This window comes from Phlebotomus papatasi, chromosome 1 (assembly GCF_024763615.1).
Source record: "Phlebotomus papatasi isolate M1 chromosome 1, Ppap_2.1, whole genome shotgun sequence".
Taxonomy (NCBI): Eukaryota; Metazoa; Arthropoda; class Insecta; order Diptera; family Psychodidae; genus Phlebotomus; species Phlebotomus papatasi.
In genome coordinates, this window is record NC_077222.1 from 10110008 (window position 1) to 10125597 (window position 15590).

Sequence of the window (15590 nt, forward strand, 5' to 3'; positions counted from 1 at the left end):
GAGAAGATTAATTATTGAAGGAGATTAATAAATTGATTGACCATTTAAGAAAATTGATAATAATGTTGTCCCGTTGTCAGTATTAGGGTAAAGTGATACAAGTTGGACATAGTGTTACAAGTTGGACAATTCGCCGGTACAAGTTGAACATGGCTTTGTTCTTGATAAATACAGTATAAAATTTGTTTTTAAGCACAAGGAACCAAATTATAAAACTAAAACATTAAAAATATACAAATAAAAATGAAGCACTAAATTTATCAAAAAAAAAGCCCTGTCTAACTTGTACCACTTTACCCTACATCATGATCAGGTACTTCCAATCAACAATTTGCGTAAGTAACAGCCTTAGCTTAAATTGTTCTGAAATAACCATGCATGTTTGTACTAAACAGGGTCAGAGAAGTTGAAAAATAAATAATAATGATGTCCTTACACAAAGATCTCATGTCATTCATTATGCAATTGGCAAACTTTCCGAGATATACTAAATGAGAAGGTATCACTTGATGTGTCTTTGAAAAATGAAGCTGAGTTGGAGGATGCTGTGGAGCAATTCACTTGTGCTGTCCAGAGTGCGGCGTGGAATGCCACCCCGCAATTCTTCACTAAGGAGAGTAAAAACCTGCCTCCTATAAGCGTAAGCGTAAGAGAGAAAATAGCTCTGAAACGTAAGCTCAGAAGGCGATGGCAGAAAACCAGAAGTCCTGAAGACAAGCGGATATTAAACAAATGTACACATGAACTTAAAGAGCTACTGAGGGAGATCAGAAATGACTCTTTCCAAAGGTATCTGTCCGATTTGTCTCCGTCGAAGGACACCGACTACAGTCTTTGGAAGGCAGCCAGGGGATTCAAACGACCTCAACAATGTAATGCTCCCATTAGAGACCGCAATGATGCTTGGGCTAGAAGCAATGAAGAAAAAGCTAAAGTTTTTAGTGAACATCTAACGGAGGTCTTTCAACCATGGGATATGACTCAAGATGATGCATTTGTGGCCAAATTAGAGAATTCTCTCGAAAATCCATTTCAAATGGAACTTCCGGTCTCAAACTTCAATATTTCTGAAATAATAGACGCTATCTTTGAAATCAATCCTAAAAAGTCTCCTGGTTTTGACTTAGTCACAGGAACAGTGCTTCGTGAGTTACTAGTGAAAAGTATCAAATTTCTTCGTCTTTTGATGAACGCTATCCTGCGCCTGCAGTATGTGCCAAGGCAATTGAAGGTTGCCCAAGTGGTGATGTGCTTAAAGCCTGGGAAAAGGCCCGAGGAGTACATGTCCTATAGACCTATAAGTCTTTTGCCTGTATTGTCAAAATTGTTTGAAAAGCTGCTTCTCATAAGATTGATTCCGATCTTGGAGAATAAAGCCGTCATACCAAATCACCAATTTGGTTTTAGAACCCAGCATTCTACAGTGCAGCAGGTCCACAGAGTCGTCAGTAAAATCAGTGACGCCTTAGAAAATAAGATGTACTGCTCGGCACTCTCATTGGATGTGAGTCAAACTTTCGATCGGGTTTGGCACTTGGGACTGTTTTACAAACTGAGGTGTATCTTCCCGCATCAGTTGTATTTAATACTTAGATCGTACCTTGAGGACAGATTCTTTTTTGTAAGAGTTCAGGATGAAGCTACTAGTCTTGGGCAAATTTGCTCTGGAGTTCCGCAGGGTAGTGTGATTGGCCCAGTGTTGTTTTCTGTCTATACTTCTGATATGCCCGCGAGCAATGAGACTATGATTGCAACATATGCAGATGACACGATGCTTCTGGCATCGGATGTGTTGCCTGAGGTAGCTTCTGAGAAGCTTCAGAGGTGTGCTTCCGCGGTGGCGGATTGGATGCACATATGGAGGATCAAGATTAACTCTTTCGCGTCTTTAGGGTCATATATGACCCGGGGAAAAAAGTTTCTTTTTGGCTATTTACATTAATTGAAATCTAACTGGAGTCTTGAGAAAATGAGCCAAGAATCTTACATCCTTCTATTATGATGTCGTGCACGAACAGATAGATTTCAATTAATGTAAATACCCAAAAAAAACTTATTTCCCCGAGTCATGACATTACCCTAAAGACGCGAAAGAGTTAATGGGCTCAAGTCCGTGCATACAACATTTTCCACAAGAAGGGGTCATTGTCCCTCAGTAACAATAAACAATGAGGTTGTACCCTCAAATGACTCCATTAAATACCTGGGTTTCCACCTAGATAGACGCTTAACATGGAAGAAGCACTTGTGGGCCAAAAGATTGCACCTAAGTGAGGTATTAAGGAAAATGTATTGGCTTATTGGCCGAAACTCACAACTTTCAACTGAGAGCAAGCTCTTGCTATACAAGACTATAATGAAGCCCAAGTGGCTCTATGGCATTCAGATTTGGGGTTCAGCAGCTCCATCAACAATTGATATTATACAGCGCTTCGAAAACAAGATGATGAGAATCATTGTCAACGCTTCATGGTACGTGCCCAATTCCGTCATTAGAGGGGACCTACAGCTGCCCACTGTCAGAGAGGAAATAGTACGCCACGCAATTAAGCATCGTGAGAAACTGTCAGAGCATCCTAATACTTTGGCTACAAATTTGATTAAAGTTAGAGCCAGAAGGCGACTCAAAAGAGAAAGGATTCTAGATTTTGTTAATTTGTGAGATTTGTGTGTGAATCTAGTATTTAAGGGGACTTGCCACTGGGTAAGTGCCTCTCATGTCTTTTTTGCATTGGTCATAAAAATTACTTATTGTATTAGAATACAGATTGTAATAATAAAGGGAAGTCCAAAAAAAAAATTCATTATGCTCTGTTGCTACAGGCTGAGAACCTTCTGCGATCTAAAGGATCTACGCCTAAGTCGGCCTTTAGACTAGAGGTTTAGTCCAGTTAGCGAAGGTCTCAAAACCCTAAATAGAAATAGGGTAAGTGTACCAAAGTTCGGCATAGTTGCATGCAAGCGCCAAAGTCTCAAGTTTGAAATGTAATATTTTTTAAAACAAATTGATTTTTTTTAATTACTTCTTCTTAAGGAGTGTTCCCTGGAACTTTGTAGACAGTTTATCGTCTTTATTTTCTCCAAAATCATGCTTAATACATTTTAAAATGAATAGAAATGTAAAAATGGAAATAGCATTGGTGGCCTATTCCGGCCACTTTCATTCTCATAGTTCCTTACCATTCCGGAATAGAGTACAGCAAATAATGTGCTAGGTGTTTGTGTAAATATCGGGAACTATGGTCAAAATAGGTCTAATGACCTAAGACCTGGGTAAGGGGGGTTAGGGAAGGGGGGATACAAAAAAAAAAAAAAAAAAACCATTCCGGAATTCTTCCACTGTCTTTTTTAAATCATTTTGTTCGTCGAAACGACATTTTTTGTTATTTTTTGCATTGTATAATCTGTAGAGTATGTGTAAAAACTAAAAATTCATTGAAATTCGACGAACAAAAAATGTGGCCGAAATTGCAAGCTGGCCGGAATTTGGTACACTTACCCTAACTTTTATTGGTTTATTGGGTTTTTCAGAATTTAATAGATGATTTGCCTTAATAATCCAATCCTTAGTTAAATTTTTCCAAAAACATCTCTACTGATAAAAAAATTGGAGCAGTTGACCCATAATGCTAAGCATTAGGTCTGTAATCCGTGTAAGGGTGAAGTTATGCAACATTTCTCGAATAGCCCGGATCACTATCTCATCCCGTTAACCTTCTTGAAAGAAAGTGACGGAAGTGAAACTAATTATCTCAATAGAGAATCCGGAAATCATTCGGGAAAAATGCACCAACTTTTTCAAAGCTTTCGGATCAGTTTCCAAGCCCTTGTTGGTGCGGTCAAACACTTTACGAATTTTCCTTCTCCATTCATTTAAGGTACGTAACCGATTTAGATGTGACTTAATTCGCTTTATAAATTATTTTAAAATCACCCTAAAATTCTATATGAGTCGGTTCAAATAAATTTTCAATCCAGAAGTCATAGGTTCTGATTAAAACTGATCCAAATTTTCCGTAAACCTTAAAAGAAGATAAATGAATATAATACAGGCTTTAAACATAAGGTTCAGCCATATGGCTTAACTTCTCTAATTTCTTATCGTTCAAAATTTTTGGAAGGAATTTGTCTTAGAATTGCATACAGTAGACTCTCGCTAATTCGGCTCTTTTAAGATCGGTCTACGTTTTAATTCGGACAGCAGTTAAATTTGAAAAAAGCCTGTTGACATGTCACAAGTTTGATTATGATTATCGAATGCAGCAAACTGCCACGGTTTGTCTTAGTTTTGATTTGAAATTGCATTATTAAGGGATTCATTCTAATAGTATCTCTGGACAATTTCCCACCTTTCAACTTTTTGTAATTTGCCATTTTTAACCTAAATTATATATTATCAAAAAAAAACAGATTATTTCTTGTTATCTATAATCACTTTTATATACATATATTTACTATTGATAACTTTAAAAATGTATAATTCGTGCCTCTCGAATGACATAAACTCAAAATGTAATCGGCTTACATTAAGTTGGTTGCATGTTTTGACCATTTTAAATTAGTTTTTTAATTAAGGCAACAAACTTCTGATTTTGAAAAATTACCAACTTTTGGAAAACAATTATTTTTGATATGAAGTAAAATTAATTATTTTTTTTGAAAAATATAAATAATATCTACGGATTACAGAGAATTCATCTGCAAAAAGAAAAATTTTAAAAAGAATTTTTTTCTATCATTTTTTTCACTTGTTTTCTCAAACATGCATTAGGCAACAAACTATTGACACTCACTGCATATGAAAATCATTGCATTTCAAAAAGTTTGTTGCCCGAATTTATCCCATATTAAAATTTCAAATTGTTTAGAATTTCGAAACGTTCGGGAACTAGGCTAAACCTTAAGTCTGACTTACAAGCATTGTTGTGAAATGAGAACATTGAAACCTATCTTATCCTTGATCTTGAAATAACTTTTTCTTATCATAATACATAATATAAAAATCTATTGCTTTCTTAGTGTAATCACTTACCTTTTCCATCTATAATTTTTCTCAGAATCTTCAGGTGCAGCAAGTGATCAAAGGAATAATAAATTATTGGAGTGGGATTAAATAATGAACCCTCCAAGTGACATTTTGTAATTATGGCAAATGAGAAAAAGTGTATTCTGTGTCTCTCTTTTTTTGCATTATCTCTCTTGGGAAACTAAAAGCTGCGTGATGTAGAAAGTCAAGCTCTTATTAGTTCTTCTCCTGGGTGGAATATTAATTGCATAATTTATTATTTCAAGAAGAGCGCTGCACTAAAGACTGTTAGTGGGGAATTTTTCATCTGGTGGAAATGGGAGAAAAATTAATTCGCAATAATGGTGCAACAGTGAATATTTAATTGAGCAGATTTTCAAGGGTTCCCCTTGAGAATTTTTTTTACAACATTGCATGCTTGTAGCTTTAATTGTGCTCGTTCTGTACTTCCTCTCGAAAATTTTTTGCTGTTTTATTGCATTTTCCATGACTTCCAGGCGTGTTTGATGAAATGATTTCTGGCGACTATTGCAAAATTTACAAAACTGTGGAAAATATTTTCTAGAGGGGTCTTTTGGTAGTACTTCTACTTGATTGTAAAGTAAAATTTATCTTAAGGAAGTCGAGAGAGCTTTCTTGGGTAGATGCTACTGGAACTTATGCATCTCATTTATACTTCTTCGTGCACGGAGATGTTATAGGGCATTTAGGGTCATATGCTCCGTTTTTGGCTATTTTGGAAGAAAGTTATTTAATTTTCTTACTTTTTTTTTAAATTTCTATTTTCCATTTAGTAAGGGGAAGTGTGCTTTCACTGAGAAAAAAAGAGAGTGCGATTAACTTTTTTTCCTCGTAACTTTAACACTTTTTAGATGTAAAAATATATCAATATTTTTTGATATGTTAATTTTACACCTTTTTTTAAAGGATAAAATTAACATGAAAAAGGGTAACTTTATGCCCTAATACACCTAAAAAGAGTGAAATTTACACCGGTTTCGGATCAATAATGCAGGGTAAAATTAACATTTCCGGAATGTTATTTTAACTTTTTCGGATTTCTCTCAGTGTTTGAATTCGGATACCTTTGAAATAGATTTTTTTCTCCTATTTTTAAATAGAATTGAATTTTGAAGCTAAATATCATGGCGCGGCCCAGTTCTATTTAAAATAGGTGAAAAGAGACCAATTTCGAAGATTCCCACTCCCCCTATTGTGCAATATTTTGATATAATTTATTAAGTTTCCCATCAATTTCAATTCATGAAAAGAAAACTATTAAGAAATGACTTTATTAGACATTTAGAGTTCCCAGATACTCAATGATGATGACCTGGCGCAATGTACTTTGAGAGGGACTTTTCGGTGTTCGCCAGTGTAAAAGGTCACCCTAAGATGAAAACACTTTTTTTCGTCTTGCTTAGAGCTTTCGGTCCCGATGTGGACCTTCTTTAGTGGTTTAAAAGGGCATGAATTTTTATTTTATAACAGATCATTTTTAAAAAATTACAAAGGTCATTTTTTGGACAATTTCGAATCTCCCGGATACGTTCTTGAACATTTTCTAGCCATAGGTCATATAGCTTTCTTGTACCCTAGACAGACTTACGGCTTAAAATGGGAGACGGCTTAGTGGGAAGCTGGGAATACAGTCTAATCATTCTTTTGATTATAATTACGTTAAGCTCTCTTCCTGTTTAAGCCATGGATGTGTCTGTCCAGTACAGTGTTAGAATTCGTCTAAATTCTAAACAGAATGTACCAATGCATCGCTTCTCTTATATGAAAGGATTACAGTAGACTCTCGCTAATTCGGCTCTTTTAAGATCGGGCTACTTTATAATTCGGGCGGCAGTTAAATTCGAAAAAAGTTTGTTGTCATTTTTCAAGTTCAATTATGATTATCAAATGAAGCAAATATGCTCAAATTTGTTTTTATTTGCCTTAGCTTTAGGGTCCCGGTCAAAATCCCGAACGCCAAAATCCCGAAAGCCAAAATCCCGAACGCCAAAATCCCGAAAGCCAAAATCCCGAATGGGCCAAAATCCCGAAAGCCAAAATCCCGAATTCTTAAAAGTGTCACAGCTACTGCCACGATTGTACCCACGCTTGCTGGAGGCAAAGGGAAATCTTCTGTGTCTTAGGAAATTATTCTAAACATTTTCCTCCATATAATTTCATTCCTTTCAGGATTTAGAAAATTCGGGATTTTGGCTTTCGGGATTTTGGCTTTCGGGATTTTGGCCTTTTCGGGATTTTGGCGTTCGGGATTTTGGCTTTCGGGATTTTGGCTTTCGGGATTTTGGCTGCCACCGTTAGCTTTAATATGATTTTGCATTATTAAGAGAGCATATAAACTCAATATGAATATGCAGATGAACAAAAAATCGTTGCATTTCAAACAATTTGCTGCCAGAATTTCTCTCTAATTCAGTTGACATTTCGGTCCCAAATGCCCGAATTTGGGAGAGTCTACTATATTAAGTTTAAACTTCCTTGAAAAGGAGGTTTACCAGGAGATACCATATGGATTTTGGCCGAAAACTTGATGGAAATAGAGAAACACGAGTTTTGATCTGGTTATTCTCCTCCTTTATTCTCTAGCCAAAGAAAGGAGTCATCCCACTCCGAAACTTTGGCTAGAGACTAAAGGAGGAGAAGAACCAGGTCGAAATTCCGTGTTTATCTATCAAGAGGTTATTCATAAGCAAATAGAGGGGCTCAAATTCACGGTTCCCTGAAAAAATGTATGCGTTCCCTGTGAGTTCTCTGAAAAATGTATAGGTTCCCCGAGTTTCCCGTGAGTTCTCAGAGTCCCCTGGGATCCCCGGATTCCCCGTGAGTTCCCAGGGTTTCCCATGGTTTGACTGGTCAGATTGACTCGAGTTCCCCAAAATAAGTTAGCCCTTGTTCTATACTTAAAGGAGATATCGTCGTTTGAATTATATACTGTCGTACAAAAATTTAAATGATTTTAAATATTATTATAATTATTATTAATTTTATTCAAAATCAGCGTAACTTTGGCGCATTTACTCTAATTTAAAAAAAATCAAATATGATACTTACGCAATTAAAAATTTAATACTTTAAAATGGAATTTAATCATCATCATTTTTTCTGACTAGCTAGAATTAAAAAAAAATCAAACTCTACAACATACCGAAAACATGGTTTTGTGTCCACCAAAATTTCCTGGCGGAACGGCGTCAAAATGGCACCAAAGTAAAGCGTTTAAACTTAAGAATAAAATTCATGTGAGCAACTGAGATGCCTGCGAGTGACAATGAGGCGAATTTAAAAGAAAGAACAGGTTTACTGAGGAGTAACAACTTATGCTCAATGAGATTAGAATTTGGCCCAATTTTAGAAATAGTCTGTACCCGGTGGCAGCCAAAATCCCGAAAGGGCTAGGGTCCTGAATGTTCAAAATTCTGAAAGGGATGAAATTATATGAAGGAAAATGTTTAGAATAATTTCTAAATAATTTTTAAATAAATTTTGGCTAATTCGGGATTTTGGCGTTCGGGATTTTGGATTTCGGAATTTTGACTTTCGGGATTTTGACCGGGACCCGTCTGTACCGACCTCTTCTTGTGGTGTTGTCGGTTTCCCTCCCTGTTGAGGTCTTTTCACCTCTTTGATGTCAAGTCCTGAGCGTCTCACCTTCTAATTTTATCAGTGCCCCTCTTCGTGGGTTTTTAAGCTTACGCGTGAATTAAGGCGTCTACACATTGGGAGCAATTTTCGTCAAAAATAGCGTTTTTGACGGAAATTTGACGTTTCCCCCTACAACGCTGTAGGGAATTTCCTTCAAAAAAGCAATTTTTGACAAAAATTGCTCCCAATGTGTAGAGGCCATTAGGGAGTAAACAAATCTGCCACTCACGGTTCAGTTTGGGTCATCAGAGCTATTCTGAGACTAATTGCGCGATCACCGCGATATTGGAGACTGATCGGCGCGAAATTCCGATCTGTCACTCACGGTACGCTTGTTGACCGCTGAAGTAAGATGGTTTACTCAAGTGCTTGAGTTCCTTAGTAAAGAACGTGAGCCTTCTCCTGTTCCTAATTGACTCCGCCATACCGTTATGACTTTTTTGGTGTACAGTAGGAGAATTCTGTTACAATGTGACATGTGACAATGTCATATGACAAATTTTCGTGGTTAAATTCGGGAATAGGACACCATTAAAGACTGGTGAGTTTCTAATGGCTATTACATGTAGCTCTCTGAACTTTTCAATCATTGATATGAGACACATTTCCGAACACTTTCACTGAATTTGCCACATGAAAATTCTAAATTTGTCGTATGACATTGTCATAGTGTTACAGAATTCCAATGCAGATCGTCTGTTTTACAGTAGATCGCCCGCATTCACTGGTGAAAATAAAAGGGTCAAATTGACTCTTTTGAACAAAAATGGATCATAGGGTAAGTGTGCCAAATTTCGGCATAGTTGCATGTAAGCACCGAAGTCCTAAGTTTGAAATGCAATATTTTTAATTCATATTGATATTTTTTGTTACTTCCTTTTCGGGAGGGTTGTGTGGAACCTTCAAGACTAGTTTATCATTTTTGTTTTCTTTAAATCACTTCCTAAAATATTGAAAAATTAATAAAAATACGGACATTGCTTTGGGTAGTATTTCGGCCACTTTGTGTGAAATTTCGGCCACCTTTTTTCTGACTACATTTTGTGACGCAACGGATAGAAAATTTCAAAACGTCAAACGGAACGAGTTTAATATTTAATTTAATACGTTTATATCACTCACAAGCCTTGAGATCTTCAAATTTACGCGCAGATTCTCGTAGCAATTTGCACTTCCTGAACTCTTCCAATGCCTTTACCACATCATCGTTTTCATAGAAGCGATGGTTTTTTTCTCTGGACATTGTAGAATTCAGAAATTGAAAAAGGAAACATAAAATGAATAAGAAATTTAGGAAAGCAAAAGATGTGGCCGAAATAGGCAACACTACCTCACCGGAGAGACGCTCACAAAGTATATACTTTTTTACGCGAAATACAGGATCCAGCTGGGAAATTTCACCCGAAATTTAAAGATTGATTCACTATTAACATAAACAGAAACAATCTTTAATGAAAACTAATCAATTTTCATGAAAAACACAGAAGGAAAACCTTCTGCACTTCACCACAAATCACAAGACTGCTAGAGACACAATCGGTCTGTCACATTTTTTGTAAGACTCTTTCCACACTGAGTTTTTACAACACAATTTAAATTCAAATTATACCTATAATTTAACTGTCTTTGTGTTAATACATCCTAAAATGAATAAATATTTGAAAGCAAAATGAATTCATTGACTATTCGAAGATTACATACATAATTTTAATTAATTTATTTGCATGGCCGAAATTATACTCAAAGTGACCGAAATTAGAAGCTGGCCGAAATTTGGCACACTTACCCTATTTGATCCTTTGAAAGGTTCACTTGAATCTTTTGAAATTTTGTATGCATATTTGTAACGATAGATCGTGTTTTATCGTAAATTTATTACTCTTGTCTTATTTCTCTCATCTGAGCGAACACCGAAGATGACTCTTTAATTGTTTTTATTTGTGTGTTTAAAGGATGAAGAGCCCAAGTGTCTTTACTACCACAGGGGTAGAAACTCTTACTGTTTTATGATATCTACACACTGCACTAGAAGCAATTTTCGTTAAAAATTGCCTTTTTTTTTAAAAAAAATCTGACGTTTCTACCTACAAGGACAAGGGATATTTCTTTAAAAAGGCAGTTTTTAAAGAAATTTCTTCTAGTGTGTAGAGGCCATTATAGACAAGATATTTCCATACCCGAGCTGGTTAGTACCCCCTACGCGCCTTCTTAATTCACATCAGACACCGTTTTATGTTATGAACTTTGGATGCCGTATCGATAGGACTTATGGATTGACTGATAGAAAAATTGACTGATAGAAAAAATCGTTGAGATCGTTCAAACCCATGCCTCATTACTGGTGCTGACTTACTCCCTCCGAAAGTCGTGAAATAAATATTTAATTCCACATGTAAAATATTTTTTTAAAAATTTTGAATTGCAGTTTCTTTGAAAAAATCTAATACTCAAAATAAAATAAAACTTCTACAATATTTGCACACCGATTCCTTGTAAGGTTTGATTTAAGATATCTTGCATTTTTTCTCTGAAAGTTTACTTAAATGTTTATTCGACATTTGCTGATGCAACCGACAATTCAAACGTGGAATTTAAATGAATTTGACCTGAAAAAAAAATCACACATAAAAGAACTGTATGAATTCTATCCCGTTTTAAAATAAAAAAAGCTGAATTTAGGAACAAATAGCCAAAAAATAGGGAATGGGCAATTAGTGTACACTCGACCCTATTTTTTCTCCCGGAAAATGCTAAGGGCGGACGAAGGCAGAAAATGAGGAAGAGAATACTGACATCTTCCTTAACAAATTCACATGAATTGCAACACTGAATTTATTTTCCATTGGCACGAGAGATTTTAAGAAAAAAATTTATCGCGTAATCTTTTCTCAAGTGGAAGTTTTTTTATATTTTCTTTTTAAGAAGAACATTCGTTACACGTTGATGATCGGACTTGGTCTAATTGTCATCCTTGGGCTCACAGGTAACTCTGCACTTGGCATTTCTCTGGTAGTCACAGACATTAATGGCTGGATTGAAGACCAAAGTGGCTGGACAGAACCTAGAAAAGGACATCTCACCGTTAGAATTTATTATACCTGAGACCTCATTCTGCATGTCCTTTACATCCTTATGGGAATGCCTCGGTTGCAGATGAAGAACTCGTTGCAATTGCTGGGTGCCGGAAGAAGAGTGAGTCCCCATTCAACTTCATCATCAGCAACGGATGGACACGTGGGATCCTGGCAAGTCTCCCGGGCATCGCAAATTGTGAGAAAGATTAGGGATGCACTGACGAGGAGCACTAATGCAAGTCGGTGAAACATTTTCTCTACTCGGCAATTTATCATTCACCTCCAAACACCAAGAAACTCTCAAGCACACTGATCTGACCTGCAATCTCACCAGCAATTTTTCTATGGGAAAAGCATGCAATGTTGCAGGAAAAACTTCCGATCAATTGTTATGAGGTTTCGCGTGGAAATTCTGCAACATCTTTAGCACTTTCGGGCAGAATTTCTACCAAGATGATAGAGTTTGGTGATTTGCCAGAAGTTTCCTAATTGTTTGGCTTTCGAATCGAGAAATATGGTTAGTTTGCGTGAACAAAATAACTCAATCTAAAACTAATTTGATAATGAAGTTTGTATTTTTTTGGAAACTTTGATCAATGCCTTATTAGGAATTATAAATTGAAGCTAACGACAATTTTATTATTACTAATTTTTAAATTCTTTCTGCTGAGTAATTATCGTAATTTGCTTTTCAAAAATTCTTAGAAAATGTATTTTATGTTCAAATTGATTTTTAGCTATTGTGTTTTAAATATCCTCTATAGGGGGAAGTGGGCCTATATTGAGCTGTGGGGTTATATTGATATTCGATTTTTTCTCATATTTCTAAAGGAAGCTTTGCCTTCACGTAATATAATTTAGATAGACAAAACAATTGTGAATCCAAATAAAAGAATTATAAAGACCAGCTGCATTTAGAAATATGCAAAAAAAAAATGTATATCAATTTAGCCCCACAGCTCAATATAACCCCACTTCCCCCTACAACCGTAATAATCTCTAAATTTAGGAGACGCTTTTTTTAAAATTTAATTTAACCTATTTAAATTCGAAATCATAATAAATTAATATAATTAAAAAGAAATGACAAAGCGTCCTAGCTTTGCAAAGTGCTTAAACTCACGAGAAGAAGCTCTCCGTGGATTATGTTTTCGCATGGTTTTTGGGTATAAACCGATTTACTATACCTACTGATTAAATTGATTCGCAAATTAGAAAAAAGAACATCCCGAAATAAAAAAAATTGAGTTATAAAAGTTCATGTTAGAATATTTTAGCATGAGAAATAAACATACGGGCAAAAAGAAGAGTAAATTCGATAAAGATTACGTGTACTTTACCGCTTCGTTACCGATGAAGCCCGATGCAGTCGGGTTGAAATTTCAAGATCTTTCAAAAAAGTCCAAATTGAAGCAAATCGGTTGAAAAATAGGCACTACAAAGTGATGAATTTTTTTTTAGGTCATAGATATCTATGGACGAAATATAAATCCTGACTACCGCAAAAACGTATTAGAAATATTTTAAAAAGATCCAGGAACTCTTTCCGAAATAAACAAAAAAGCATGGTTTTGGGGGGGCGAGAAGGTGGTAGAGGGAAAACGGAAAAAAGGCTATCTTAGATAATGTTTACTTATAGGGGGTCATCGAAAACCGAAAGTCGATATCTCTTACCATTTGGCCTCTAGCCGTTTCATAAAATGAAACAAAAGCGGATTTTATAACTGGTCTCTCTTTGAGTTCAAGCAGTAAAATAGTAGGGGGAAGTGCGATTCTTTTGAATGGAGCAGCTTTAAAATTTGGCTCTTTTTTTAAATTGGACTGTATTATAATATAATTCAGCTCAGTAAATTAATAATTGTGAAGCTAAATTACATTACGATTAGCTCAATTTATTTTAAAAATAGGAGAAAAAAGCACAAGTTCAAAGATGCCCCACTTTCCCCTACATTCAAATATTATTTTTATATTAATTTAAAACATGTTTAAAAGAAGAGGCCAATTTTGAATAATTAATTAAATTAAAACAATTGCACAACATGTGTTTATTTGTTTCCCAATTTATTTTTATGTTCTAATTAAAATTGTGTATTGATTTATTATTATATTTTATAAGGTAAATATGGTGAATACTTGTCATCGTTTGTATCTCCCTATTGTATTGAAAATTATGTAGACTTTTTTTTATTTTTGTGCAATCAAAGGGTCAAGTGGTAGAGCACTCGCTCTATGATGCAAGTGTCTCGGGTTCGAATCCCCTTTAGGTCACCAGGAATTTTTCTGGCGTTAAAGGTGTTCCGATTGTATCCAGCGAGCTTCACTGCATTTGATTCCACGGGCATGGGACTGACAACCCCATCCCGTACAAGAAAAAATAATAATGCATGTCTAGAAATCCCATTGTGGGAAGGCCTTGTTCCTCATGGAATGTTATGCCAGCATTATTATTATTATTATGCCCAACGCGCAATAAATTTTGTTTAGTAAATATGTTTTTGACATTCCAATGAGAGGGAATAAAACATAGATATAGTCATCTCGCTCATTCTCATGGGAAATTTTGAAAACATGTTTACAAACAAAAATTAGAAAAAAATTTAAATTACATTATATGAAGTTAAAAAATTAAGATGTACAAAAATATTATGATTACTCAAAAATAAATCACTAAATAAAATTACCTAAAATTTGAAATATTTCATGATTAAATGTGTTTGAGACTTACCCTCACTAAATAAATCGTGTTTCGAATAATACTCTTACATTAAAAGTAGGGGAATGCTTTCAGGCTTCGCACACACTCAGGTTTAGAATAGTTTATATTTTTTCCAAAAGCTACTATTAAATCACACATTTCCTGAAATACTTAGGTGTAATTAATTAGGGACGACGGAAAATATATGAAGTGTATGAATATGGAGTGTGTGCGAAGCCTAAAATACTTCCCCTATGGAGTTAATGATATTTATAATCAGAAAATGTCATACTATATTAATTACAAATGTCAGTGGAGAGGTAACTTAATGGTACATGTTCATTTGTTAAACCACGTAGGGGAGACCGGGGCAGAATAAGTCATTTATAGTATTAGATAGTGGTATCTTATAGTTTGCCTGCGAAGGCATATTAAGGAAACCACACTTTATTCTAAACACTGAGAGAAATCCGAAAAAGTTAAAATAACATTCCGGAATTGTTAATTTTACCCTGCAGAATTGATCCGAAATCGGTGTAATCATTACACTTTTTAGGTATATTAGGGGTTAAATTAACCCTTTTTCATGTTAATTTTACCCTTAAAGATATGTAAAATTAACATTAAAAAATGCTGATATTTTTTTACACCTAAAAAGTGTTAAAGTTACGAAAAAAAAGTTAACCGAACCCCCGTTTTTTTCTCTGTGAAATACATACTTCCCTTCCTATTCATTGAAATATTTATCAGCTTCATACAAACATTTTTTGTACAAATTATATGCAATGAAAAATTTCATTTGGTGGCTAGTTCTACCCCGGTCTCCCCTACTGTGCTGTCTTGTTTATCTAAAAGACTTTTATCACCCTTAACACACTGTAGGGTAAAATTTGGACTTTTGGAAAATATGAAAATCCGCACAAACCGATTTTAACTATTTTTTTATATTTAACTGATCTATTCGAACTATAAATTGGTTTTCCGGAACTCCATGTTATCCAATATTACAAATTGTACCCGTATTTAAACAGCTTCACAATGTTTTATTTGAGATGCGTTAAAATATATTATTTTGGGCTTTCAATTATTTAAAATCTTTAAAAAAAAATTTTATCTTCAAAGTGTCCAAAATTAG

The 15590-nt window shown here is 35.0% G+C and overlaps 1 protein-coding gene across 1 annotated transcript; it reads right to left on the reverse strand.

The window, feature by feature from the left end:
* Positions 1-11447: 11447 nt before the first annotated feature.
* On the reverse strand, positions 11448-12059 carry LOC129798741 (peritrophin-1-like). Its single transcript, XM_055842054.1, has 2 exons — positions 11813-12059; positions 11448-11747 (listed from the first exon to the last, which is right to left on the reverse strand). Exons 1-2 carry the CDS (start codon positions 12034-12036, stop codon positions 11645-11647), a joined length of 327 nt encoding a protein of 108 aa, XP_055698029.1. The 5' UTR covers positions 12037-12059; the 3' UTR covers positions 11448-11644.
* Between the last annotated feature and the right edge of the window lie 3531 nt (positions 12060-15590).